The following is a 25,549-nucleotide window of genomic DNA, read 5'->3' as shown; positions in this document are numbered from 1 at the left end:
GGCTTTCACCAGGCCAAACCACCCTGCTAAGAGCACACACAGGGCAGCAGCTGGACACCACCTCCTCCAGCAGCTCCCTGTACCTCCCAGCAAGCACTCCAGCGCACTTTGGCAGGCTCAGCTCTCCCCACCTCTATCACCATGACCCATGTGGCTTGTGCACCAGCCATCCCCCAGCTCCCACCCCGTCAGATAGCCACCCCTGGAGCCTGGCAAAGCGAGATCAGCACATGCAGTAACCGTCACACAGCAGCGTGGAACAAAGAACCAACAACCAACACGGGTCGAGCCTCTATGGTGTGCACTTTTATTTGAACTGGTCTTAAGTCAGTGTACAGGTAGCCCCTCCCTCCCCCGCGTACTGGCACCGCTTCTCCTAGACCCTGCGGGGGACTGTAAAGCCTTCATTCACATCTATCACTGGGGAACACAGCCTGCTTTGCTTGACAAATCGAAGAGAAAAAAGGATCAAGTGTGTTTTGTTTTTAAGGCGGAAAGATACAAAAAGACACTTGTTGGGTTACATAATTTACAGACAAGCAATTATAACCTAACACCAGTAACTGGCATCGGCTCCCTCCGAGCTGGGCTGCTGCCTTCACAGAGGCGAGTTAACTTCCTGTAACAATGCATTTAGAACAATATTTGGAATGACTATTAAAAAAAGAAACAAATGTACAATCAAAGTCCTCGGATGCATTGTAGAACTTTGGGGGCGTTCGCTCCAACGTGTTTTTTTTGTTTTTCAAGACTGCTGCTGACACCTTCCACCGTTCCAGTTTTTTAATCCTGAGTCAAGCGCCAAAAAAAAAACAAATAAAGCCATGCCAATCTCGTCTGGTTTTATGCGCATTTATGGGTTTCATTTCATCACAAGGGTGTGGGTGTTGGTAACAGTCCGGTTTAGAAGCATTTGCGGTGGACAATGGAGGGTCCGGATTCATCGTACTCCTGCTTGCTGATCCACATCTGCTGGAAGGTGGACAGGGAGGCCAGGATGGAGCCTCCGATCCAGACAGAGTACTTGCGCTCAGGTGGGGCAATGATCTGGAGGAAGAAGAGGGATCGGTCAGATGCACAGGGTCAGGCTGCACCCACTGCCCACATGTTGCCGGGTGAGACGGAGCTGCCCAATTAATTCCCACATCTAGCCCTGGCCAAGAGCCCATGAAGCACCAACAGGCTTAAACAAAACCTCACACACCCTCCTCCTTCTTTGCAGGCTGTATTTACGTTAATCCCATTACTCATGTGGCTGGGTGCATGCCACCTTGGCCAGGGCAAGGCCACCAAGGCTGCACCAGACACAGAAGCACGCTTTCTGGCTCCAGCAGCAGTTTAGCTCTCCTCCCTCTACCCACACTCTGCATTTCAGCATCAAGGTTCAGAGCTGTTCCCCTCACTCCATCCTACCTTGATTTTCATTGTGCTGGGTGCCAGGGCTGTGATCTCCTTCTGCATCCTGTCAGCAATGCCGGGGTACATTGTGGTACCACCAGACAGCACTGTGTTGGCATACAGATCCTTACGGATATCCACATCACACTTCATGATAGAGTTGAAGGTAGTTTCATGGATACCACAGGACTCCATACCTGCGAGGAAAATGAGCAGCCTCCAGTCAGCAACAGCTCAGACACAGCCAAGTACTACTATGGGTAACCAAGAGCCCCTCTGGTGGGAAGGCGCTAGAGCCATGGCTCTGACAGGCCCAACCTCCTTGTTCTGCTGTCCCACATCCCTCAGCCAAACAGCTTCTGACAGGGCAGAAAGCTAAACTGGTGGGCCAGCAGAAACCTCAATACGAACCAGCAGCAACAAGGGAACTCACTGCCATGGTCTCTGGGCCACCCTTTACAGAGGGAACATTAAAGGGCACAGGTATGGTATGAGAGCTTGACTTACCCAAGAAAGATGGCTGGAAGAGGGCCTCAGGGCACCTGAACCTCTCATTGCCGATGGTGATAACCTGGCCATCAGGGAGTTCGTAGCTCTTCTCCAGAGAAGAGCTAGAGGCAGCTGTGGCCATCTCCTGCTCAAAATCCAGAGCAACATAGCACAGCTTCTCCTTGATGTCACGCACGATTTCTCTCTCGGCTGTGGTGGTGAAGCTGTAGCCTCTCTCTGTCAGGATCTTCATGAGGTAGTCCGTCAGGTCACGGCCAGCCAGATCCAGACGGAGGATAGCATGGGGGAGGGCATAACCTTCGTAGATGGGCACAGTGTGGGTAACACCATCACCAGAGTCCATCACAATACCAGTGGTACGACCAGAGGCATACAGGGACAACACAGCCTGGATGGCTACATACATGGCTGGGGTGTTGAAGGTCTCAAACATGATCTAGGGAGAGGAAAAAAGAGGTTGAGCCACTAGCAAAACTAAAACCATTGGTTTCTTGCTACAGGTCTACGCCAAGTCCATGCAAGTGGTTTTAAATCTGTCCCTGAGTCTTCACTCCCACTTGAAGTCCATGCTCATCTTGCTTCCTCTCCACCCACACCACCACCCAGACCCATCCACATGTCACAGCAAAGAACAGAATAAATGCCAAGTAACTACAGTACAGTCACTCAAGGTTGGTAAATAGATTAGTGTCTAGTCAGAAACAGCAGTTAGACAAGTTGCTAGTTCAGTCTCAGAGAAAGCCAGCTTAGAAGAGCAAACAAAACCTGTCAAGGTCCAGCAAAGAGGAGACTCAGGTCAGGAAAGGAAAACCCTGTAAAGATGGCAAAAAGGGAGAAGAGTGGTGAAGGAGGACAGAGAACAACATGGAAGAGGAGAGCTGGCCTGCAGCAACACCTGCTGTAGCTCCAAGCTCCAGAGCTATACACACCTGTGTCATCTTCTCTCTGTTGGCTTTGGGGTTCAGGGGAGCCTCTGTGAGCAGCACAGGGTGCTCCTCAGGGGCTACTCTCAGCTCGTTGTAGAAAGTGTGGTGCCAGATCTTTTCCATATCATCCCAGTTGGTGACAATGCCGTGTTCAATGGGGTACTTCAGGGTCAGGATACCTCTTTTGCTCTGGGCTTCATCACCAACGTAGCTGTCTTTCTGACCCATACCAACCATCACACCCTGCACAACAGAGTAAGTGGTGAGAAAACCGAAGGGGATAGCTTCTTTTCTCAAAGCTCAGTCTCCAATTACCATTCCTCCTCCATCAATAATAAAGACATTCAGCCAACATACAGCTCTATAGGAAACTGCATTCCCCACGAGCTCTGCTGTAGCACGGAAGCCAAATAAGAAGGCTTCTTGAAGCAAAATGCCTCTAGGGAAACCACCTCTATCAAAACTTCATCTCTTTTATCTACTAACATGCACCCAGGCCACCTACCTGATGTCTGGGGCGACCCACGATGGATGGGAAAACGGCACGGGGCGCATCGTCCCCGGCGAAACCGGCCTTGCACATACCGGAACCATTGTCAACAACGAGTGCGGCAATATCATCATCCATGGCTGGCTGCGGAAGGAGAGGAGACGAAGGCAGGTGAGCATGGCGGGTCTCACACACACACACACAGCACCCGGGGAAGGCAGCGGCAGGCGATGCCTCCAAGGCCTTCCCCACCCATTTCCTTCCTGCCGCCGCGGCACCGCTTCACCCTCCGCCCGCTAGAGGGGGCGCCGCCCCCCACCCCCGCAACAAACCCCACCGCGGCCGTCTCCATGTGCCCGGGAGGGAGAACCGCGCCCCTTCCCAGCGGGGGGGCTGCCGCCACCCGGCCCAGCCGCGCTTTAACCCCCCCTCCTGCCGGCTGTGGGAGGGGGCGGCGCGGAGCAGACAAAGCCCCGCGCCCCATTTTCCCACCCCCCCCTCCGCCGCTCCCCGCACACAATAGCCGCGCTGCCCGCTCCTGCGCTCGGCCGCCATCAATCCTCTTAGGAGGCGGATTAACCCCATGGGGGCAGCCCCCGCCCCTCAAGCATCGCCCCGCAGCCATTATGGAACCGTAAAATCCTTTTCGTACCCCACAAAACGCAGCACCGCACAGCAGGCCGGGCTCCCCCACCACCCCTTTCAGCAAACAAAGGGCGCCCTCAGAGCGGGCACGGCACCTTCCAACCGAGCCTTAATTGCAATTAACACCAATAACAGCACCGGTCGAACGGCGCAGCACAGAGAGGACAGTCTAAAGCTATCGGGGTGTGTGTGGGGTGGGCACCCCGCGTTCGATCCGCTTTACCCACGGGATTGGTACCCCCATCCTCACCACCCTTCAAACCCGCGGGTCGCGGCGGTGCGATCGACACTGTGTAGTTGTGCCCGTGTTTCCCCCCCCCCCCCCGCCCCTACCAGGAGTGGAATGGCCGCAGCCCTCACACACACAAAGCCGGGCTGTACGGGCGGCAGGGCACGGGGGTACCCGCCATGGGTGCCTGGGTACACGGAGGGTCCCTCGGCTGCAAGCCCCGGTGTGCCCCAGGGTGCTGTCAGCGGTGACCCGGCTCCTGCCGCCCCGCTGCCAGGCCTTTGCCCCGTAGACCGGGCGAAGGAAGCGCTCCCCGGCCCTCGCTTGTGCAGTGGGGCGAGCGGGATGCCGCTCCCCGTGCAGGAGCTCAGATAGGGGTAATACTGATTGCCGGCCGCTTCCATCCCAACCTTGGAGACGTGGCTGCTCCTGCCCGAAGCTGCCTGCCTGCGGTTCCCTCTTTGGCTGGGACCGTCGGGCAGTGGTTGGGAATAAAGGCGAAGGCAGGGTTTGCGTCCCCCGAGCACAGTGCGAGCACGGGCTGGTTAATCAAGTTAACTGAGCAGCCCTGTAAGTAAAGTACCAGCAGCCCCCCGCAATCTGTTGCCGGTTGGAAGCACGCAGGCTTTGGTGTGCAGACCAAGGTTGAATCTCATCTGTTTAAAACCACCAATACAAGGGGAAATCGCCATTCCCTGGGGGGGGAATGGTTAAAATGCCTGGGGTTTATGGGGTACTCCTCACCCAGCATCACGGTGGGGACCCTGCCCTGCCATCGGGGGCTTGCATCTCACAGCCGCAAGCTCTTTGTCACCAGGGAGCTGGGGGCGTGAGGATGAGGATGGGGTCTGGCCGAGGGGGGACTCAGGTGTTATATTCCAGTGCCCAGCATTGCTCCCTGCTGTGGGACAGACAAAGGAGGAGAGCAGCAGGAGGAACCTGCAGGCGCCTGTTGGGATGGAGGTCTGCGATTGCCTACAGGGGATGGAAGGAAACGGACACTGGGCATGGATGGGAATAGCGGCTGAGCGGCGCTTTTGCATGGGACAGCATCACCTCGTCTGGGAGCTGGTGGAAGTCAAACGCCCAAAGCCCAGCACTATGCTGCTCCAGAGGGGAAGGCATGGGACGGGCGTGGTGATGGACCTGCCCCGCCAAGCCACACCATAGCCATTCCCTATTCCCTTCACGCTGGAGATGGAGCAGAGATACCCCAGCACACAGGGTGGCAAGACACCCAGCCTGGATAAACTGGGATGTCTGCAGGGTCATTCTGCAGCAGAGCACGGTCATTTCCCTGCCACCTCGGGTGGATCCTGCAGGATTTCTGTATCTCAGCTTCCCTTGCAGTAAAATGGGAGTCATCGCCGTTAATTACCTACCTCACAGGGAATTAATTAATGTTTGCACTCCACTTTGAAAAGGCTGATTATTAATTAGAAGATTATACGTCAAATAAGGGGAGCCACAAGGCATGGGTACAGCTGACAGCCCTTCCCCATGTCAAATGTGGTCCACCGACCTGCTGATAAGAGATCTGCCGCAAACAGCGGTGGGAAAAGCTCTACAATAGCACTGGGGTGATGGGTTTGGGATGGGGAACGTCAGCAGGAGGTCAGGACCACGCTGGGAGGCCACCGCAGGGTGTGCATCAGCGGGATGGGATGCTCTGCTCCGCTGCAAGCCGGTTGGGTAGAGCAGGCCTGGGGAGCCACAGATGGAGACAGCCCATTAGGCAGGAAGGGGAATTACTGGGCAATTAGCTCCTCTTGATTATTGGGCTGAATCAGAAAGCAATCAACCCCCCAGCATCCGGCAGGCAGTAACACCGGCCCTGTGCCTCCTGGCTTTTGGGGGCTGTGAGATGTGGCCTCGGTAGGGATGGCAGGATGTGGCCCGCAGCACAAGCCCAGGCACCACCGCTTCCTCCCCAGCCTGGAGCTGCTTTCCTAGCAAAGCCACTGTGTTCACTGCCCCACTGTGCGACAGACCAAGCCAGATCTGCTGGCCATGGCTCAAGGCTCTGCTCCTGGGATGTTGCAAGAGCCGAGAGGAGAGAAAGGGGAACCGAGCCCACTTGTTGCCCTTGGACAGACATCACAGCCTCCCCACTCACCCTGTTTTGCTGCGCTTCTCCCTGCTTGTCCTTGGCGCCCGGCTCCCGACTAAACTATCTGTGGGAGGATGCTCCTGCCCTTCGCTGGCTGATAGGGTTAGGTTTGACTTGCTGCACTTGGGGGACAATATGTGAGCTCTCCTTTCCACTCGCTTCTTCCACCCCCCCCTCCCCAGAACAGAAGCCCTCTGCCCGCACAGGGATGGCGTCTGCACGCTGCGGGGAGAGGAGGGAAATAAGCCTCATGGCTTTTGGGGTTGAATTTCTGCACATCCCCTCCATTGCTGCTCCAGCCGTGCTCTCAGGCCTCTGTTCCTGCCCTCCTGCTGTCGTGACAGTGAGAAAAGAGGTGGAAACTCCTGAAACCAGTTGCTTTAAATCACCGCCCTGCAAAAGTGCAGAGGTTTCTCAGAGCTCTGCCTTTCCCCTCCCTTCCTGCTCCCCAAAGGGGAAGAGGGAAAGGCGCTGGCCACATCCCCTATTTCGCAGGCCTGGGGACCATCCCAGCACCTTCCTCTTTTCAGTTCAGTCCTTGCAGCATCCGCTGCAATGGGAATGTGCAGGAGGTAAAATCCAAGCAGGAGATCCAAGCCCATCTCCCCCTTTGGAGATGTCTGGGGGCCTCATGCCATCCCCACCTCTCCCTTTACAGGGACACGTTCAGCATTCAAACCTGCAGCAAAGCAGCCCCTGACATTTTCCTCTCTCATTGTGTTGCATCCCTGGTGCTAGCTCATCTCCAACGAGCTGCAGACTCCTCTCCCCCTTTAAGCATCACTCCCCACTCTCATAACACCCCTCCCTGAGGTTCCTGCTCCTTCGTATTGATCCTCAGCTCTCTGATTTATCAGTGTCTTTTGCAGAGAGATGAAAGTCTTTCCCTCTGCAGGCCCCCACGTGTGAGGGACCGTTCTCCCCTGATGTGCTGCATCCGCACGGATGGGCTGACAGTGCATCAAGCATCTCTCCCATCTACAACAAAGGTAAATCATTCTATTGTATCATGCTGGAAAACTGTACAAATTCACCACTTTACATCTGTAGGGCATCAATAGACAACCTGGGCCAGGTTGGGCTGAGGCTGTTGGAAAGGGCAGAGCCCTGCCCAGGTAGCAGAGGTGGTAGAAGGGGACACATGCCTGGTTTACAACCTGCTGTCCCTTATAACGGGACTTTGCTGGAGGGGCTGAAGCCCAGAGGAGTGATTTTTGTTCACCCATTTCCCCATCAGTGCCTGTCCTCGCTGCCCAGCTCCATCCCTCTGTGTTCCCATGCCTTCCGTAGCCCCTTCCTCGCCTACCCCTGAGCTCATCCCTCTGCCAACACTTCCAGATCAGGATGCTGGCCCCAGGGTCCCCCAGCCCTTGCAGGCAGTAGGAGACCAGGGCTTCATTCCCAACCGTGCAGGCAGCCAGATAAGGAGCTGCTAGCCAGTGCCTGGGCTAAGAGCATCCTCTATCCTGGCCCCAGCAGCCATCCCACCTTCCCTGGGCTGAGCTGGCTGGTCAGGAGCAGAGCAAAGCCTTCCCTTCCCCCTCGGTTCAATGTGCTGCTGGTGCTGTCTTGGTTGAGCTTGATCACAAGAGCCGGTGGGGCCCAAGCTTTGCATTGTCTTGTGCCCAAGGTCATTCCCCAGCGCAGCGCGATTACAGTGGCACAGCCAGACCCCCCCCGGGGGTGGATGCTGGCCGTGGCTCCCAGCCCTCCCCGAGGCCACCCTGTGCTGCTTGCACAGCGATGGGGCAGCTGTAAGCTGAACCCCTATTGAAGACACAAACCTCTGCCCCTATTGAAGAGCTTCCCTGCAGGGTTTGAGAGCCCAGCCCCTCCAGCCAGGCCTGGCGTCAGCTTCAGGGGATATTTCCTCCAGCCAAAAACAGAAGGGGAAGAGAAAAAGCTGATTCTCCCTGGGCTTTCTCTGCAAGCCTCAGCCCTCCAGCCCCGCTCACCCCGCTGCATCACCACCCCCTGAATCACCCCTGCACTGGGATGCAGGAAGGATGCTTCACGGGGTTTGGTTACCTGTGCTGGCAAAAGGCTCAGGCACAGTGTTCCGTGGTGCTGTGCCGAGCTGGATGGGGTATTTGCAACTGCTCCTTAATGACTTTGACAATTGATTTTGCTCAGTCGCTGACAATAAAGGCAGGAGGCAGCTGGATGGAGTTTTCTGCTCGTACCGTGCCTAGGAAATGAAACAGATCCTGGGCTGCCCAAGCATGCTGGGAAGTTCGCTTTGATCTCTGCTGGGCTAATGGCATTTTCCATCTGGGGGCTCAAGCCTTTGGTAGAGAGACTTCTCCCACCCCAGAGAGGGAGGGAAGAGCACTGCCTTTGTTTTCATGTGGGGAATGGAGGAGCAGAGAGCAGGATGCCTGCTGGACAGGTTGGTTCTCCCACCCCTGCCAGGTAATATAAAGCACTTCTGACACTGCAAAACTGCTCTGGGTTTGGGGGTGTAATTCCCATTTTTCTCCAGCAATACAGGTTACATTGGCTTATGATTAAATGGAAGAGAGGGAGCTGAGACAGTGCATCCCGGAGCACCCCTCCATCAGCCCCAGATCTGCACCCAGCTCCTCTCCCTGCAGGCACGGGGATGCTCAGGGTGGGTGAGGCAGGGCTTGCCCATTCCTAGAAGGAGGGATGCAGATGGCTCTGGACTCCATCCCAGCCCCATACCTGCCAGGGCTGGCCCCGGGCTCTGTTTGCAGAGCCAGGGCTGAGCCCTGACGCAAGCGGCTCACCCCAGGCAGGGAGTTGGCAATGGAAGAGTGGGACCTGCTCTAGTCAATGCTCCATCCACTCCCCGTGCTCCTCTGGGTTAAATAAACCCTCAGGGGTGATTCAGCATGTACCTGTACAGGGCACTCAGCCTGTCTGCAAGAGTCACTGCCAACGAAACCCTGCTCCCATCCATCTCTTCCCTACCTTGGCTGGGAGTGGGTGCCGCAGAGGAGGACCAGGAGGCTGTCACCCACCACCAGGCACAGTGCGGGGATAACGGTGGGGTGATGCCACTCATGATGGGCAGTTAGCAGGGGAAGGAGATGGGGTGATACTGATCCCAACCAGTCCCTCTGGTCCCACTCTCACCGAGAGCCACAGCAAACCTGGTGAGTTCACAACAATATCACTCCTCTGATACCATCCAGAGGCCTCTCCACACACGGGGGACAAAAGGAAACCACCACCACAAAGCCCGTGTGGAGAGGCACTGATCCCCATTGGATTGTATTACCCTCTCAGCCCATTGCCCCCAGAGTTTCCATCCCTCTCTCCAGACACTATTTCCATGTGTGCTTTGTTTGGCTCATTTCACACATTCCTGACAGCAGGAGATAAGATCTCAGGAGAAAGGCAAACAACAGCAGTGGGTGCCATGCGCTGACTATCTCTCCCTGGCACACTAAGGCACCGTGCCCCCTCCTTGCCAGCTCTGACCTGGGACTGTCGAGGACACCCCGATGTTCATCTTCATCCCACCACAGGCTGGTTTGTGGGATGGGGATCTGGAAGGAGAAAGCCTGATGGGACTCGGGTGGTATTGAGTCATCAGGTCCCAAGGAGGACAGCAGAGCTTTGTTCTATCCTGGTGCCAGGGTCCCTTTGCCACCCTTGGGTGCCCACTGTGCTGTCCCAGGTGGGTGATGTGGCCTGGGCAGCCACAGGGCCCTGCTGGGCTGCTGGAGGTGTTACCAGCTCTGAGAGTATGTGAAAAATGCACTTGAGCCCCATTAAAACCTTGAGGACTTGCAGGTGACACCAGAGCAATGGCACTGCCTTAGGAACTCCCCGGCTGCCCTCGCATCCCCCGAGGGACCCTGTGCTGGCACATGCAGGGTGGTGCAGGAACACAGCTCTCCCTCCTCCAGCCCTTAATGACAAATGGGGTTGAGATTTAAACATTCCTGCTCTCTTTCCTTCCCCACGCTGGAGCCGGAGCCATGTGGGGTTGCAGAGGTGGCTTCCAGACCTCCTCTGATGCCGGAGCACCACGGGCAGCAGAAGAAACCAAGCAGATACAGGGCTATGATGGGGCTCAGAGAGAAAAAGGGCTGAGACATTAAGGTTTTCTTACACCTTCTAAGCCCTTGGAACAGGTCAACCAGCAAGCAGAAGCCCCCTTGGCCCCATTCCCATAACCCACAGCTGTGAGATAGCTGCACAGCACCTTTCACTCTAGGAGCCCTTGTTCTTGTTTTGCAAGAGTTCAGCGGGGGGCACAAGCAAGAGGAAGAACCCAGCAAGCAGCTGGGAAGGAGGAAGCCCTGAGCATGGGGCAGCTCAAGCACCACACAACCTGGCTCTGGTGCTGGGAGCAGCCTGGCAGGGCAGGGGGGTCCCTGCTTCACCCCAGCATCACTCAGCTGGGTCCCTTGCTCAGAGCTGGCTTGGTGGGCAGGGGGCTTGTGGTCCCATGGGGCTGGGTGAGCCATGGGACTGGGAAAGGTTTTCCCCATCTGTCCAACGTAGAGCACATCACATCCACACCCAGATCCCTTCCCTCAGCTTTTCCCTCTGCTGTCAGTGAAAGGAGGGACGTTGGGATGGCAAAGGAGCCCCACTCCTCACTCTGGGCACATCTTTTAACCAATGCAGAGTGCGTGGGGGACCGACCCACCCAGCAGCTCCCAGCACAGCACCAGCCTGGGGAAATGAACCTTAAATGGCAAAACCTGGCCCTGTCTCTGCGGAACCAGCCGGAGAAAGGCAGCGGAAACAGGAAACCAGAGAGCAGCTGAACCCAGCACCCTGCGTCGCTTCACAGACCTGAATGCACCAGGAAACTCCCCAGAAACCATCCTCTCCCTCCTCTGCCCCGTCTGAGTGATGGGGTGCCCTCTCGTGGGGTGGGTGCCATGAATCATCCGGCATCCTGGATCATCCAGCATCCCCAGGTCATCCTGGACCTCCAGATCATCCTGCATCCTAGGTCATCCTGGACCTCCAGATCGTCCTGCATCCTGGATCTTCCTGCACACCTAGCCCCAAGACAGGATCAGGGAGGGAAAAGGTCTCTGTATTTCCCCTCCCTTGTGCACCAGCTCAAGCAATAAGGATGGACAAACCCCCCCGAGTCCCCACTGTTAGTTTTGCATGTGAACTTCAGCAGATGCCAGGGCAAGAGTTGCTGAAGTGCTGCAGGCCTGTGCTTGCTTCCAAGGTAACTCCGTGCTCAGCAGTGAAAATGCTTCCGATCCAAAACCTCCATGTGTTGGGATGGAAAGGAGCTTGGATCTTCACCCATTTCCTTGGGATTTTGAGGAGCCCCCTTGAATCCAGCTGCCCATTACGGGGAGCCACCAATCTACCACCAGCCCGAGCCTCTCCGCAAGGTTGATGTTCCCCATCGGGTCATGTGCAAAGGAGGTCCCACAGTGCAGCACGAGCCCACCAGCATCATGGGTTTCCTCCCATAAACCACCAGTTCCCCCCAGTGAACCCTGTGCTGGTGCTCAGCGTGTTGGGAGCTCCTGCTATTTGCTTTGGCTGGTTTATTTGCCATCCCAATGAATAAGCACATTGCTTACACTTGGGTCTAATCACATCCTGATAGCGAGCGGGCAGCAGGCTGTCAGCGAGCCCCCGGAGTGAAGAACAAGGTCCTTCACCCAGCTGCTCCCCATGGATTCATGTCTCTGGGATGGGAGAGAGCCTGGAAATCTCTGTGATGCCAAGGCCAGGATTCGCTGTGTTCCATCGGCCAGCTCCATAAGTGCGCTCCCAGCAGCCTCCTTAGTGTGGCATCCCATCAAAGCATCCATCCTTGGGGAAACCGGCTTTGCAGACATGTTTTGGGCCTTGCCCTCTTCCTCCCCACCTTCAGACTGAGCGGTGGGAAGCTGGGATGCTGATACTATTGGGATACGCACAGCAACTCCCTTTTGCTGCGAGGGAAAAGCTGCAAAGGGAAAGGCAGAGGGAGAAGCCTGCACACATCAGAAAGGAATCATCTCGGCAAAGTCCTGACTGTTTAAAACCAGGCAGACAGCTGCCTCCCTACAGCTGACAGGGGAGATGGGTTCCTCCTGTGCCAGGACCGGTTTCCGAGCTCGCCAGCCCGGTGGGGATAGAGCTTCACCCACAACCGTGGACTGGGAAGTGGAGAAGAAGTATGGAAACAAGCTGGAAACTGGCTCTGGGTGGATTTAATCCTGTCTGATTTCCTCTTGTGTGAGCTTCAACCGAGCCTTTTCAAAGCGTTTCCACTCCTAAATGAAAGTGATGTTTCCAGCATGGGATACGCTCTTCATCAAACAGGGAAGCTCCAGTCCCTTCATCTTCCTCTGCTACAGAAGTCCTGAGGCTTAATTAAATAGGACACAACCATCCCTGTTGGACAGACACCTTAATCCTGTAATTCCAACCATGGCTTTGAGCAGCAGAAAGAATGGGGCTGTGGGACCAGCAGAGCAATGAATCACTGCAGCCAGCCAGGGTGGTTGACTTGCACCATTAAAGGCAATGCCACCACCAGCAGTTGCCTGTTGTCCTGCATCACTGGGTCACCTCCGAGCTGCTTCCCGTTGCTCCATCCTGCAGGATAAGCGCATAAAATCGGGCTCTTGAGGATGCAGACCCCACAGTCTGCATGGGAAGGGTTTTCTCACCTCTACCCCGTGTCTCTGCTGTTGGAAGTTCAGATGAGGCTTTCTCTCTCAGTGGCCTTGGTGGTCCCTTCCTCTCCACCTTGCCCAGTAGTATCACCTCTAACTTCTCTTCTCCAGACAGGTAAAGGGAAGGGAGGGTTCCCTGCAGCCCAGGCACTGCAGATGCTCAGCACATTAAGGCAAATGAGGCTTTTCCCAGCCCATCACCGCTGGGTCTGGAGCTCAGGTCCCCCAGCCCGCTTCCACCTTGCTTTACCTCCAGTATGTCACATGCTGGAGGGGTCGAGCATGACAAAACAAAGGTGAAAGACTTCCTTAAACCCTTTAACCATATCTCTTCCGAGCCTCAGAGCTTGAAAAGAGCATGAGCTCCTGGTCCTGAGAGAACCTCATTGTCCCTCCAATGCAGGCAGCAGAACCAAGCCATAAAACAAGGACCTGAGCCTCTTCTCCATGGTTTTACCTCTCACCAGCAGCAATCACTGCTCAGGGAGGTTGGATGCTGGTTTTCCCTATGGGTTATCCTGACCCGAGGTTGAGCTGGCTCTTCCATCCAGCCAAACCCCATTGCAGCAGCAGCAGCCAGGCCGGGTGCCCACAGGTACCAGGCTCCATCACCCCATTCCCACAGTCCCAGCCTTCGAAGGCTTCACCTCCTCCGAGGCGGAGCGGAGCCTAATGACAAGCAAGGGATGGTGCCACACCTGCAGAAAGCCATTTTTGGAAGGACACCTGGGGAAGAAGCGATTCCCATGGTGCTGCTCTGTAATTAGCATTAATTACTGGGGCTTGGGAAACCTCTTCCCCAGTTACTCCAGGCAGCACCTGACGGAAACTGTGGGAATCCCATCCAGCTGAGTCAGCTGCTGGGATGATGGGGCCCTGTGGAGTGCAGGGATGAGGCCCTGGGGTCCCTCCCTCTGACCCCCCCCCAGCCCATAGGGATGGGGTTTTGGCTGGGGGGTTAATACATCAAAGGACAACCAAGACTCATCCATCTCAATGAAGTGCCAAGGTCCTTCTGGGCGGACATCCCAAGGCTGGAATGGGCTCTCATCTGCTGCCCCTTCAAGCATCCTTGCTTGCATGGCAAAGCAAGAGCAATTTTCCTTGGGTATTTACCTCTACCCCCAGCTCATCGCCGTCAGCAACACCCCGAGGTGTTATTATAGACCAAGGGAAAATCCACCCCAAAAGCCTAACCCCAAGCAGCCGCTCCGTCACCACCAAATGGCAGGGTACCACTGCCTGAGTCACTTCAGCCTTTTCTAGATATCTGTATGTATAAATATATTCATTAGCTGAATGAATCAGGACATTTCATCATCCAGAGCAGCTTCAGAGTCATCTCACCCTGCCCCAGTGACTCCTCGGTGGACCGGGGACATATCCAGCCTCTTTCCTGTAAGGGGAAAGCTGCTGCATCCTCACCCCCAAACCAGCACTGTTGGCTTCAGAACGAAGGGATAAAACAGAAGGAAAAGCACCCTCCACACACACAGGGGCTGTTTTCTCCTTGGCTGTTTGCAGTGGAACGCTCCAGCATCTTACATGGGTGCTGGGGTGATCCCAACCACCACCCAGCGGCACAGAGCATCCCACGGGGGGTCCCAAGGGCAATGCCCGGATATCCCTTAACATTCCACACACTGCGACTCCCAGGGGTGGTCACAACCCCCCCCACCATGCTCCACATGGGATCTCTGTCCCTCCCCAGGGACTCCAGCGTCCCCTCTCACCCTCTCACTTGACCTAACCTCCTGTCCATAAATGGAGAGGTTTGAGACGGTCCCGGGGTGGAGGAGGAGGAGAAAAACAGGAGAATAATGTCAAGAATGCAGGACACAACGTGAGGAACCCGGTCCCGGCCCCACTGCGGGCTGGGGGGCTATGGGAGCATTGGGGGAGCCTGGCCAAGCCCCCGTTCTCACCCCATAAACCACCCCGGAACGAGAAGGAAAGGTGCTATTTTTGCTTCTCTTTCTGTGCCTTTTTCACCACCGGGGACTTTCCGATGTGGGGCTGCCCAGTTTCCACTTCAGCCCCATGGAACAGAGCGATGTCCCCCCCCATCCTCCGGGGTGTCCCATTGCAGCGATGTGTCCCCTACAACGCCATCACCTTCACCCCAGCCACACCGGGATGGATGCGGGTGGCACGGATGGGTGCCGGCAGCCCCGGCTGGCACCAAGGGCTGAGCCTCCGCTCGGGGCCAGCGTCCAGCGCCTAGAATAGAAAGCGAAAACATTCGGGTGCCCATTCAGGGGAGCCCATCCCTGCCTCCACCGCCCAACACGCACAGCCCCGGCTCCCCATCACCCTGTCCCCAACCCGGCAGTGCCCATCCCTAAGGTCAGGGTGGGTCCCTTCGGGTTCTCCCGGCTCTTTGCTCCAGCGGCTCGCTGGAATCCTCCATAAAAGGAAAACCAGGCGCAGGTAGCGCTGCCAAACTGAGTCATTCCCAGCCCGGCTCACGGCTCCGTCAGCAGCGATTTCCTCCCCTCGCTCCCATCCGCACGGAGCGGAGGGGGGGGAACAGGGAGGAGCGGCACCGCCTCGGTTAACGCCGTGCGGAACGCACCGCAAGCGCCGCTGCTGGGCTTGGGGTGATGCTGCCGTGGTCCTGCATTGGAGCCAGGGGGGAAATGCACCCCCCGGGGCCAGGGGGATGCTCGGCACTCGGTGCAGCGGTACCCGGTTGGGCAGGCACCGCGATCGCTCCTTCTGCGCAGAACCTGGGCTGGAGGCATGGAAGCGTAAATGCACCTGGAAGCACCTGGGAGCACCGGGGGGTTGGTGGGTGAAGGTTGTTTGCTGCCCCTGAACGAGCACCACAGAGTCCATCATTAATAAAGGACCTCCAGAGCATAGGGCCTGACCCTGATCCCCCAGGCTGGCCCAGCCTTCCCCAGCCATGCTCACAGTAGGACATGGGGCGTCTCTGGGTCCTCCTTATGCCACCTGCATGGAGGAAGCAGGGCTGATGGCTCAGCTCCACTCCAGGTGGTTTAATAAGCCCTGGAGAAATGACCGGGGCTCAGCACCGCTCATCCCTAACGGGGATCGCCCGCATGAGGCATTCATCAGGATTACGGTCACTGGAGCGAATGCCCCGGGGCCAAGGGGAGAAACAGGGTTTATCCCCCATCAACCTAACCGGGAGACATCCTGGGTGTTGGTCCCGGTGGCTGCATCACCCACACATCCCTTGTCACCTCACCATGGGGACATGGTAGTGCCCTGTGCCTCATAGCCTTCCCCAACCAAGGGGCTGGGAAGGGATCAGGCTGGTGCCATCCCTGCCTGCACAACGGGGCAAACACCCCAAAACACACATAGGGACACTAAAGGGGCAACAGCCAACCCTGCAGGATTTCATCTGGGTCCTCACTCCAGAGCAATCCCGGATCTTGGCTAAATAAACCCACCCTGGATGTGCAGCCCCAGCCAGCAGCAACCCCAGCAACGCACTGAGCATCCATCCTGCTCCCTGACTGCCCCTTGTGCAGCTGATTCTCCCCGTGGGGCAGAGGAACCACGGAGCTTCACTCAGGAGCATCACCCTGACCTGACCGATGGCAGCGGGCACCGGGTATTCTGGGGTTCACATGAGGTAAATGATTCACCCCAGCCATAAAGGACCAGGGGAATGCTCTGGTGACGTCTGACACTATCGAAAGTGCATGCAGGGCCACAGGGTGCAGTGTGCTGGGGTGAAGGGAGCCCCAAGGGATGGCCAGGGCCACTCTGGGGGTGTTTGTGCTTTGCTGGTGTAATTCTGCACGCCGTGGGGAAGAGCAGCCGGAGCTGCGCCATCCCCATGTCCCACCAGCGGGAATGATGCTGAGAGCGCTGTGTTGGGTCGGGGAGACCCCCAGCCTCTCTTGTCCCTGCGCTGGGTACCACAGTGTGGATCAGGCTGCCCTGGAACAAGCAGCTACACCATCACTTCTTGAAACCACAGCGCAAGACAAACCAGACCAGGTTGGATCCCGCTGTCAGCAACACGGAGCCTGCGGCTTCCCCGGAGGGGCTCAGCCAGCGCTGAGCACCCAGTTCCTTTTGCTGTGATGCTCGCTCCCACCCTGCCCTCAAATCCCTCAGCGCCAGCCCCCAAACCGCTGCAGAGCCTGGTTTGTGTTCGGTGCACGAGGGATGCACAAGACACGGGACCCGCTCCCTGAGCCACGCCGCACCCCAGAGCGCACCAGGCACCATCCTGCTCTCGCTCCCCTCGCTGCTTTGTCCTTCTCCATCCTGTCCCCCCCCCCTTGCCCGGGGCGAACGGGGGCTGCAGCACCCGCTGCAGAGCGCTGCCGGGCTGCTGGGTGGCACTGTTGGGATGCGCAGCGCTGCAGCGGCGCGCCCGGGACACCGCATGCGGGGCGCGGGGTGCAGGCTGCAGCGAGGTGCATGGTGCCGGCGCACGTGTGCCCATGGGCACCCTGCAAATGGGACTGCACGGGGAACAGTGCAGGCTGCACATGGCACTGCACGGGGGGGTCACAGGTACCCACTGCGTGTGGGAATCACGTGTACCGGCATGCGTGTTGCGCATGGGATTGCATGCACCAACATGCACATTGCACAAGGAACTGAGCACGCTGCACACGGGGTTGAACGTTGCTAAGAGCACATGAAGGCACGTGTATGTGCACGCATTGCACACAGGACTGCATACACCAACATGCATGTTTCATGTGGGATTGCATGTATATGCCACATGGATTGCATACACCAACATGCATGTTTCATGTGGGATTGCATGTATGTGCCACATGGGATTGCATACACCAACATGCATGTTTCATGTGGGATTGCATGTATGTGCCACATGGGATTGCATGTACAAGCCACATGGGATTGCATACACCAACATACATGTTTCATGTGGGATTGCATGTATGTGCCACATGGGATTGCATGTATGTGCCACATGGGATTGCATACACCAACATGCATGTTTCATGTGGGATTGCATGTATGTGCCACATGGGATTGCATGTATGTGCCACATGGGATTGCATACACCAACATGCATGTTTCATGTGGGATTGCATGTATGTGCCACATGGGATTGCATGTATATGCCACATGGATTGCATACACCAATATGCATGTTTCACATGGGATTGCACGTACATGCCACATGGGATTGCATACACTGACATGCATGTTTCACATGGGACTGCATGTACAAGACACATGGGATTACATACACCGACATGCATGTTTCATGTGGGATTGCATGTATATGCCACATGGGATTGCATACACCAACATGCATGTTTCACATGGGATTGCATGTACAAGACACATGGGATTACATACACCGACATGCATGTTTCATGTGTGATTGCACGTATATGCCACATCGGATTACATACACCAACATGCATATTGCACAAGAAACTGCATGATGCACACGGGATTGAACATGGCAAAGTGCATGCAGCGCATGTACCAAGGCGCAAAATGCACATGGGATCACGTGTACCAACATGCATGTTGCACGTGGGGCTACATACGATCCCATATGGGAATCACGCACACCAACATGCATATTGCCCACTGCACATGGGATTGCACACACCAACATGCACATTGCACATGGGATCATGCACACTAAGGTGCACGCTGCACACAACCACATGTACCAAGGTGCACACAGGACTGCACACACCAACATGCACATTACACACATGGGAGTGCACATGGGATAACATATCATGGCACACAGTGCACATGGGACTGCATAAACCTACATGCGTGGTGCACATGGGAATGCACAAAGTGCACAATGCATGATGCACTCTACACATAGGATCACATGCATCAAGGTGCACGCTGCACATAGGATCACATGCACCAAGGTGCATACTGCACATAGGATCACATGTACCAAGGTGCATACTGCACATAGGATCACATGTACCAAGGTGCGCACTGCACATAGGATCATATGTACCAAGGTGCACACTGCACATAGGATCACATGCACCAAGGTGCACACTGCACACAGGATCACATGTACCAAGGTGCGCACTGCACATAGGATCACATGTACCAAGGTGCACGCTGCACATAGGATCACATGTACCAAGGTGCACACTGCACATAGGATCACATGCACCAAGGTGCACACTGCACATAGGATCACATGTACCAAGGTGCATACTGCACATAGGATCACATGCACCAAGGTGCACACTGCACATAGGATCACATGTACCAAGGTGCGCACTGCACATAGGATCACATGTACCAAGGTGCACACTGCACATAGGATCACATACACCAAGGTGCGCACTGCACATAGGATCACATGTACCAAGGTGTGCACTGCACATAGGATCACATGTACCAAGGTGCGCACTGCACATAGGATCACATGCACCAAGGTGCACATTGCACATAGGATCACATGCACCAAGGTGCACACTGCACATAGGATCACATGCACCAAGGTGCGCACTGCACATAGGATCACATGCACCAAGGTGCACACTGCACATAGGATCACATGTACCAAGGTGCGCACTGCACATAGGATCACATGTACCAAGGTGCGCACTGCACATAGGATCACATACACCAAGGTGCGCACTGCACATAGGATCACATGTACCAAGGTGCACACTGCACATAGGATCACATGTACCAAGGTGCACGCTGCACATAGGATCACATGTACCAAGGTGCGCACTGCACATTGGATCACATGTACCAAGGTGCATACTGCACATAGGATCACATACACCAAGGTGCGCACTGCACATAGGATCACATGTACCAAGGTGCACACTGCACATAGGATCACATACACCAAGGTGCGCACTGCACATAGGATTACATGTACCAAGGTGCGCACTGCACATAGGATCACATACACCAAGGTGCTCACTGCACATAGGATCACATGTACCAAGGTGCACACTGCACATAGGATCACATGCACCAAGGTGCACGCTGCACATAGGATCACATGCACCAAGGTGTGCACTGCAGATAGGATCACATGTACCAAGGTGCACGCTGCACATAGGATCACATGTACCAAGGTGTGCACTGCACATAGGATCACATGTACCAAGGTGCACGCTGCACATAGGATCACATGCACCAAGGTGCACGCTGTACATAGGATCACATGCACCAAGGTGCACACTGCACATAGGATCACATGTACCAAGGTGCACACTGCACATAGGATCACATGTACCAAGGTGCGCACTGCACATAGGATCACATGCACCAAGTTGCACGCTGCACATAGGATCACATGTACCAAGGTGCACGCTGCACATAGGATCACATGCACCAAGGTGCATACTGCACATAGGATCACATGCACCAAGGTGCACACTGCACATAGGATCACATGTACCAAGGTGTGCACTGCACATAGGATCACATGTACCAAGGTGCACGCTGCACATAGGATCACATGCACCAAGGTGCACGCTGTACATAGGATCACATGCACCAAGGTGCACACTGCACATAGGATCACATGTACCAAGGTGCACACTGCACATAGGATCACATGTACCAAGGTGCGCACTGCACATAGGATCACATGCACCAAGTTGCACGCTGCACATAGGATCACATGTACCAAGGTGCACGCTGCACATAGGATCACATGCACCAAGGTGCATACTGCACATAGGATCACATGTACCAAGGTGCACGCTGCACATAGGATCACATGTACCAAGGTGCGCACTGCACATAGGATCACATGTACCAAGGTGCACGCAGCACTTAGGATCACATGTACCAAGGTGCACACTGCACATAGGATCACATGCACCAAGGTGCACTCTACACATAGGATCACATGTACCAAGGTGCACACTGCACATAGGATCACATGCACCAAGGTGCACTCTACACATAGGATCACATGTACCAAGGTGCACGCTGCACATAGGATCACATGTACCAAGGTGCACACTGCATGTACCAAGGTGCACACTGCACATAGGATCACATGTACCAAGGTGCACACTGCACATAGGATCACATGTACCAAGGTGCACGCTGCACATAGGATCACATGTACCAAGGTGCAAGCTGCACATAGGATCACATGTACCAAGGTGCACGCTGCACATAGGATCACATGCACCAAGGTGCACGCTGCACATAGGATCACATGCACCAAGGTGCACGCAGCACTTAGGATCACATGCACCTTAGATCACATGCACCAAGGTGCACGCTGTACATGTCATTGTGCATGCCAACACACACTGCAGAAGGAGCTGCACGCAAGTTTCATGCTGTAGATGTGCCTAAGTACCGACCAAGGACCCCATCCTGCTCCAGTTCCCCACCTCACCCCTCCATATGGTCCCTCTTTCCCACCAAAGGCCTTTGCTTTGTCCTGCACATCCACTCCCTCCCTGCAGGGTGGCTCTGCACAGGGAACCCCATTTCCAGCCCGGCTTTGGGGCACAGTCCATGCCCATGGACCCACTCTGCTCCCCATGGACCCCAGCCCCACAACACCGGGGTTCATTCCCCTCCTCCCCTCCATCCCTCCATCAGCCGGGAAGCTCCCACTGGGCTGATCCCCGGCTGGGGAGGGGGTCACCATCCCCTTCACTAAGGGGGGCTCCCCCATATATCCCCTATGCGGGTGAGCATCCCCCCCTTCACCCCGCAGCCGAGGGGCCCCCGCGCTGCAGCCGGATGCCGACACCAGGGGCCCCTGCGCTGAGGTTTTGGGTTTCAGTGCTCCCCTGTCCCTCTCGGCATTCCCGCATTCCCCATTCCTGCCTTCCCAGGGGCCTCCCGCAGCCCTTCACCCGCGGACACAGCCCCTGCGATGGGACATCCCACCCCCCCCCCCCCCCCCCCCAGGTTTCCAAGCCTGCGGTCGGATCCTGCAAAGGGGCTCCACAGTTGGGGTGCCCCCCCCCCACTTCATTGCGTGCCCCACAGGAGGGGGGAGAGCCTCTTTCAATCCAGATGTGGTTTTCCATGTGGCACGCACAGCTGGGCTCCCCCTGCCTCGGTTTCCCCATGTGCACCACTCCAGCTACACCGGGGCCCTGTATGGATGCGACACTAAAGGGAGGTGGGCACGGGTGCAGCTAAGGGGAGAAATGAGGGGCTGAGAGGACTCATGGCTGTCCAAGAGGGACACATCCTGGCCTGGGACAATCCCCCCTTCCCTTCTGCAGCATCCCCAGCAGCAGCCCCCTCCCATATAAAAACGTAGCCCCAGACAAGCGCAGGGAGGTTTCCGCTCACCCCAAAGGCACCATCCAAGGGGTGCTGCTGCAGGATGCTCACAAACACGTGAGAGAGCACAATGGGGAGGGGGGATATCGACCCAGTTCACCCCTTCCCATCAGCTCCCTCATTGCTCTACAGGAGCCCCATTCCCTCCTGCATCCAAGACCAGGGGATGCGGTGCCCCAAGGAGGCAGAGATGGCCCAGCCTAGCCCAGCATCCCGGGAAGCAGGAGAGGGCCGGGTGGGAGGTGCAGGGCTAATCCCTGAAGGCCCCATTCCTAATCCTGGCTAATGGGCTGTTTTCACCGTGGACAATGGAGTTATCCATCTGGAAGGGGATCTCCGGGCCCGGGAAGGCACAGCTGGTGTGGGCCATGCCTGAGTAGGGAGGTCCCCTCCTCCAGCCTCAAAGCACTGCTTCCAGCCCATTCCCTAGGCCAAAACCCCAGCTGCCCCCCACCCCAGTGCTCCCCACTGCAGCTATGGGTGCATGCGCTGCTGCTGCCCTGCATCCCACCCCAGGATGCCCCTATCCCTCCATCAACAACCCCCTCACCTCCTCTCCAAGCCACAGCCTGCTAAAGCCCCCTCCCTTCCCCTCTCAACCCTTTATAGGATCCCCTGGGGCTTCCCAGCTGGCTGCTGTTACTGCTCCTATTGCTGCTACCTCATCCCTGAAGAGATGGGCCCCTTGCTCTGGGGATGTCAGGATGGAACCTCCTGGTCCTGTTGGCATTTGGTTTTGGAGTTCTCTCCAGGCTGATCCTCAGCCCTCACCCTATGGGAGGGGTTTGCACACAAACTTGGGTACCAATGGGTGCAGCCCCCGAGGGGATGCTGCAAGGTGTCCATGCATCCATTCCATGCCTTGTGTCTGATGGCAGCGGGGTTGCACCAGCGATGGAACCACCATCCCAGCCATGCTCACACCCCCTTCTTTGGCACGCTGTGGGTCTGGGTTCAAGCAGTGGCATTCCTCACCCACCAACCCCTTCAGGAGCCCCATTGAAGCCGTGGGCAGAGGCAGCTCTGGGGCTGTGTATCGGGCACAGTGCACCCGCTGCAGTGGGAAGCATGGATGAGGGCATGGCCAAGGGAGGAGATGGGAGCAGAAGGGAGCTGCTGTCGCAAGCTGAGTCACCTGCTCCTCCTGGCGCTGGGTTATTTTGGAGCGCTGTGTGGGCAGATGCTGATCACTCACTTTCTGCTTCCCTGCGGATTCCTGGCTCCGGGCTGCGGCGGGGATAGAAACAAGGATGTGCGCTGTGGGGCTGGGTCCCGGCTGGTGGGTGCTCATTGCACCTCTGGGCACTGTTGGCTTCCACTGGCATCACCCTCCTGCTGCCATGGACTGACCCAGACCTGGACCAAACCTCTCTCATCTGGGCACTTCCGTGGGGCTATGGGTGCCTCATGGCCAAGCAGAGCCCCCAGGGACCAGGCAGCATCATCCCCATCACTGAGGTTCATCCGCATCACTAAAGGTCTTTTAAGCTTTCCCTACACAACTCATTCTCCTGCCGGATGAACCAGGCTCCGGCCCCCTTCCCACCTCCGCAGGGTCCTCAGGGGGGGAGGTTTTCACTTTAGCCTCTGGTAATGTAAAAACCACACCAGAAAACAAACGGGAGCAGGAAGAGAGGGACAAAGCCTCAACACGGACCCAGACCCGGCCGTGTGTGTGCTTTCCTGTCCCATTTCCTCCTTCATTTGTTTGAGCCTTGCCTGTGCCCAACACCTGAACTCCTTGGAACGGGGTGTTCCAGCATTCCCATCCCTTATTGCTCTCGGGATGTAATCAAATCAGGCTAATGGGGTAAACCCAGCTAATAAAGCACCGAGCAGGCACCACAACCTGTACCATCACCTCTCCTGATAGCCATAGGATACAGGGACACATCTGAGCCTCAGTGATGCTCCAGCGCTATCCCTTGCTTCCGTACTCCTGGTGCTAAACAAGCCCTCTTGAGGCAGCATCCCATGGGAAAACTGCCCCGGAGCATGATCTGCTGCTCCGAGCCCCTCTCTTGGGGCCGCCCTTTGTTCTCCCCTGTGCTGCGCTGCTGCTTCTCTGTTAAATGCAGCCTAATGCAATTTTAATGAGGGCAGGCGCCTGCCAACTGTCGGGATTGCTGCTGGAGAGCCTCTGCTCAGGGCCTGCTGGCATATGGCAGCAAGGATGGGGTGTCCCCATGGCCCCCCATGGCAAGGGACACCCTGGGGACTCTGGGAAGATGCAGCCTCCAGGCAGGATGCTGGGCCTGCACTTGGGGTGCAGTGGTCCCCATCGCTGGGTGGTTTAGGCACCAAGGTCACCCCGTCCTGCACAAGGGCTCCTGGTGTCACCAGACCCTGTCCTGGCTGGGGATGGAGGTGGCTGGAGAGATGGTGGCCACCCAGCAGTGCAGTCCCCAATCTCTGCCATGCCCTTCCATGGGGTGAAGGGGGTACCTATGAGTGCAAGGCAGCTGAAGGCAGAGGATACCCATGCTCCAAGGGGTGACACCAGCTCCAGACACCCCATGGCACAGCCATGCCCCAAGGGGCTGTGTGTGTGTGAGGAGAAGGATGGGGACAGCCCAAAGCATCCCCTCACCTCATCTGGTCCCTCTGCCTCCACCTGCCCTGGCACCCAGGGTGTCCCCATTGGAGGACACGGAGATGGAACAACCCATTGCACCCCTGTATCTCTTCACCGTGCGCTGCTTCTGCCCCCTCCAAGCCCCTTGTGCCTGCTGTTGGCACCAGCCCCGCAGCCAGCTCCGTGTTCAAACCCCATTTCGTGAGCTAAAAGCCCCAGGATCACTCTCAGACGAAGCCGAGGAGCACCCAAGGGCATCCAGGCGAATCCAAGGGCATTCCCGACGGCAGGCACTACCAGGGACACCCCATGACCAAGGCTCCTTCTCTCTTTTGGAGCCGGGGTTCATTTGAAGCCCCAGCGGGTGACCCAGGCAGCCCCTGCGAAGGGGACGCATCCGTGCTCCGGAGAGCCCTTGTCATGGATGCTGTGCGCTGGGATTGGGTTTCCATGGGGAGCGGCGGTGGGAGGGGTGACCTCAAACGCATTAAATCACTGCCGTGCAATGCGGAGAGGGAAACCCAGCGCCCTCCTCCCTGCCCCAGCGCTCCCACACGCACGGATGCACTCGGGAGGCGTGAATTTGGCCGCTGCATCCTTATCCTGGGGGGGGGGGGACGACGACGACACTGTTCCCCCCTTTGCCACCACAGTGATGTGTGGGGATGGCTTAGACCCCCGTGCCTGGCTGCATAGGGTGCGGGCAAGCTGGGTGCGGGCAGGATGCCCACTTCCATGAGGCAGGCAGTGCCAGCCTGGGGATGTCAGCGCAGCGCTGCCGGGCGCTGGGGACG

General features: G+C 56.6%; 1 protein-coding gene across 1 annotated transcript; it reads right to left on the bottom strand.

Annotated features, from left to right (window-relative positions):
• Positions 1 to 284: 284 nt before the first annotated feature.
• ACTB (actin beta) lies at positions 285 to 3,494 on the bottom strand. Its single transcript, XM_057416824.1, has 5 exons — positions 3,340 to 3,494; positions 2,838 to 3,077; positions 1,906 to 2,344; positions 1,414 to 1,595; positions 285 to 1,047 (listed from the first exon to the last, which is right to left on the bottom strand). The coding sequence occupies exons 1-5, from the start codon at positions 3,460 to 3,462 to the stop codon at positions 904 to 906; spliced, it is 1,128 nt and encodes a 375-aa protein (XP_057272807.1). The 5' UTR covers positions 3,463 to 3,494; the 3' UTR covers positions 285 to 903.
• Between the last annotated feature and the right edge of the window lie 22,055 nt (positions 3,495 to 25,549).

Source organism: Pezoporus wallicus, unplaced genomic scaffold, assembly GCF_028554395.1.
Source record: "Pezoporus wallicus isolate ANWC-B61680 ecotype Strahan unplaced genomic scaffold, APGP_CSIRO_Pwel_v1 scaffold_7392, whole genome shotgun sequence".
Taxonomy (NCBI): Eukaryota; Metazoa; Chordata; class Aves; order Psittaciformes; family Psittacidae; genus Pezoporus; species Pezoporus wallicus.
Note: the sequence above shows the minus strand (reverse complement) of the source record. Positions and strands in the feature narration are given on the sequence as shown.

What these genes read in the sequence shown, in the direction of transcription:
- ACTB (XM_057416824.1), bottom strand. Translation starts at nt 3,462, where the DNA reads ATGGATGATGATATTGCCGCACTCGTTGTTGACAATGGTTCCGGTATG. An exon ending in TGGGTCGCCCCAGACATCAG is followed by an intron (nt 3,078 to 3,339) that starts GTAGGTGGCCTG and finishes TCTGTTGTGCAG; the next exon opens with GGTGTGATGGTTGGTATGGG. An exon ending in CCAGCACAATGAAAATCAAG is followed by an intron (nt 1,048 to 1,413) that starts GTAGGATGGAGT and finishes TTCTTCCTCCAG; the next exon opens with ATCATTGCCCCACCTGAGCG.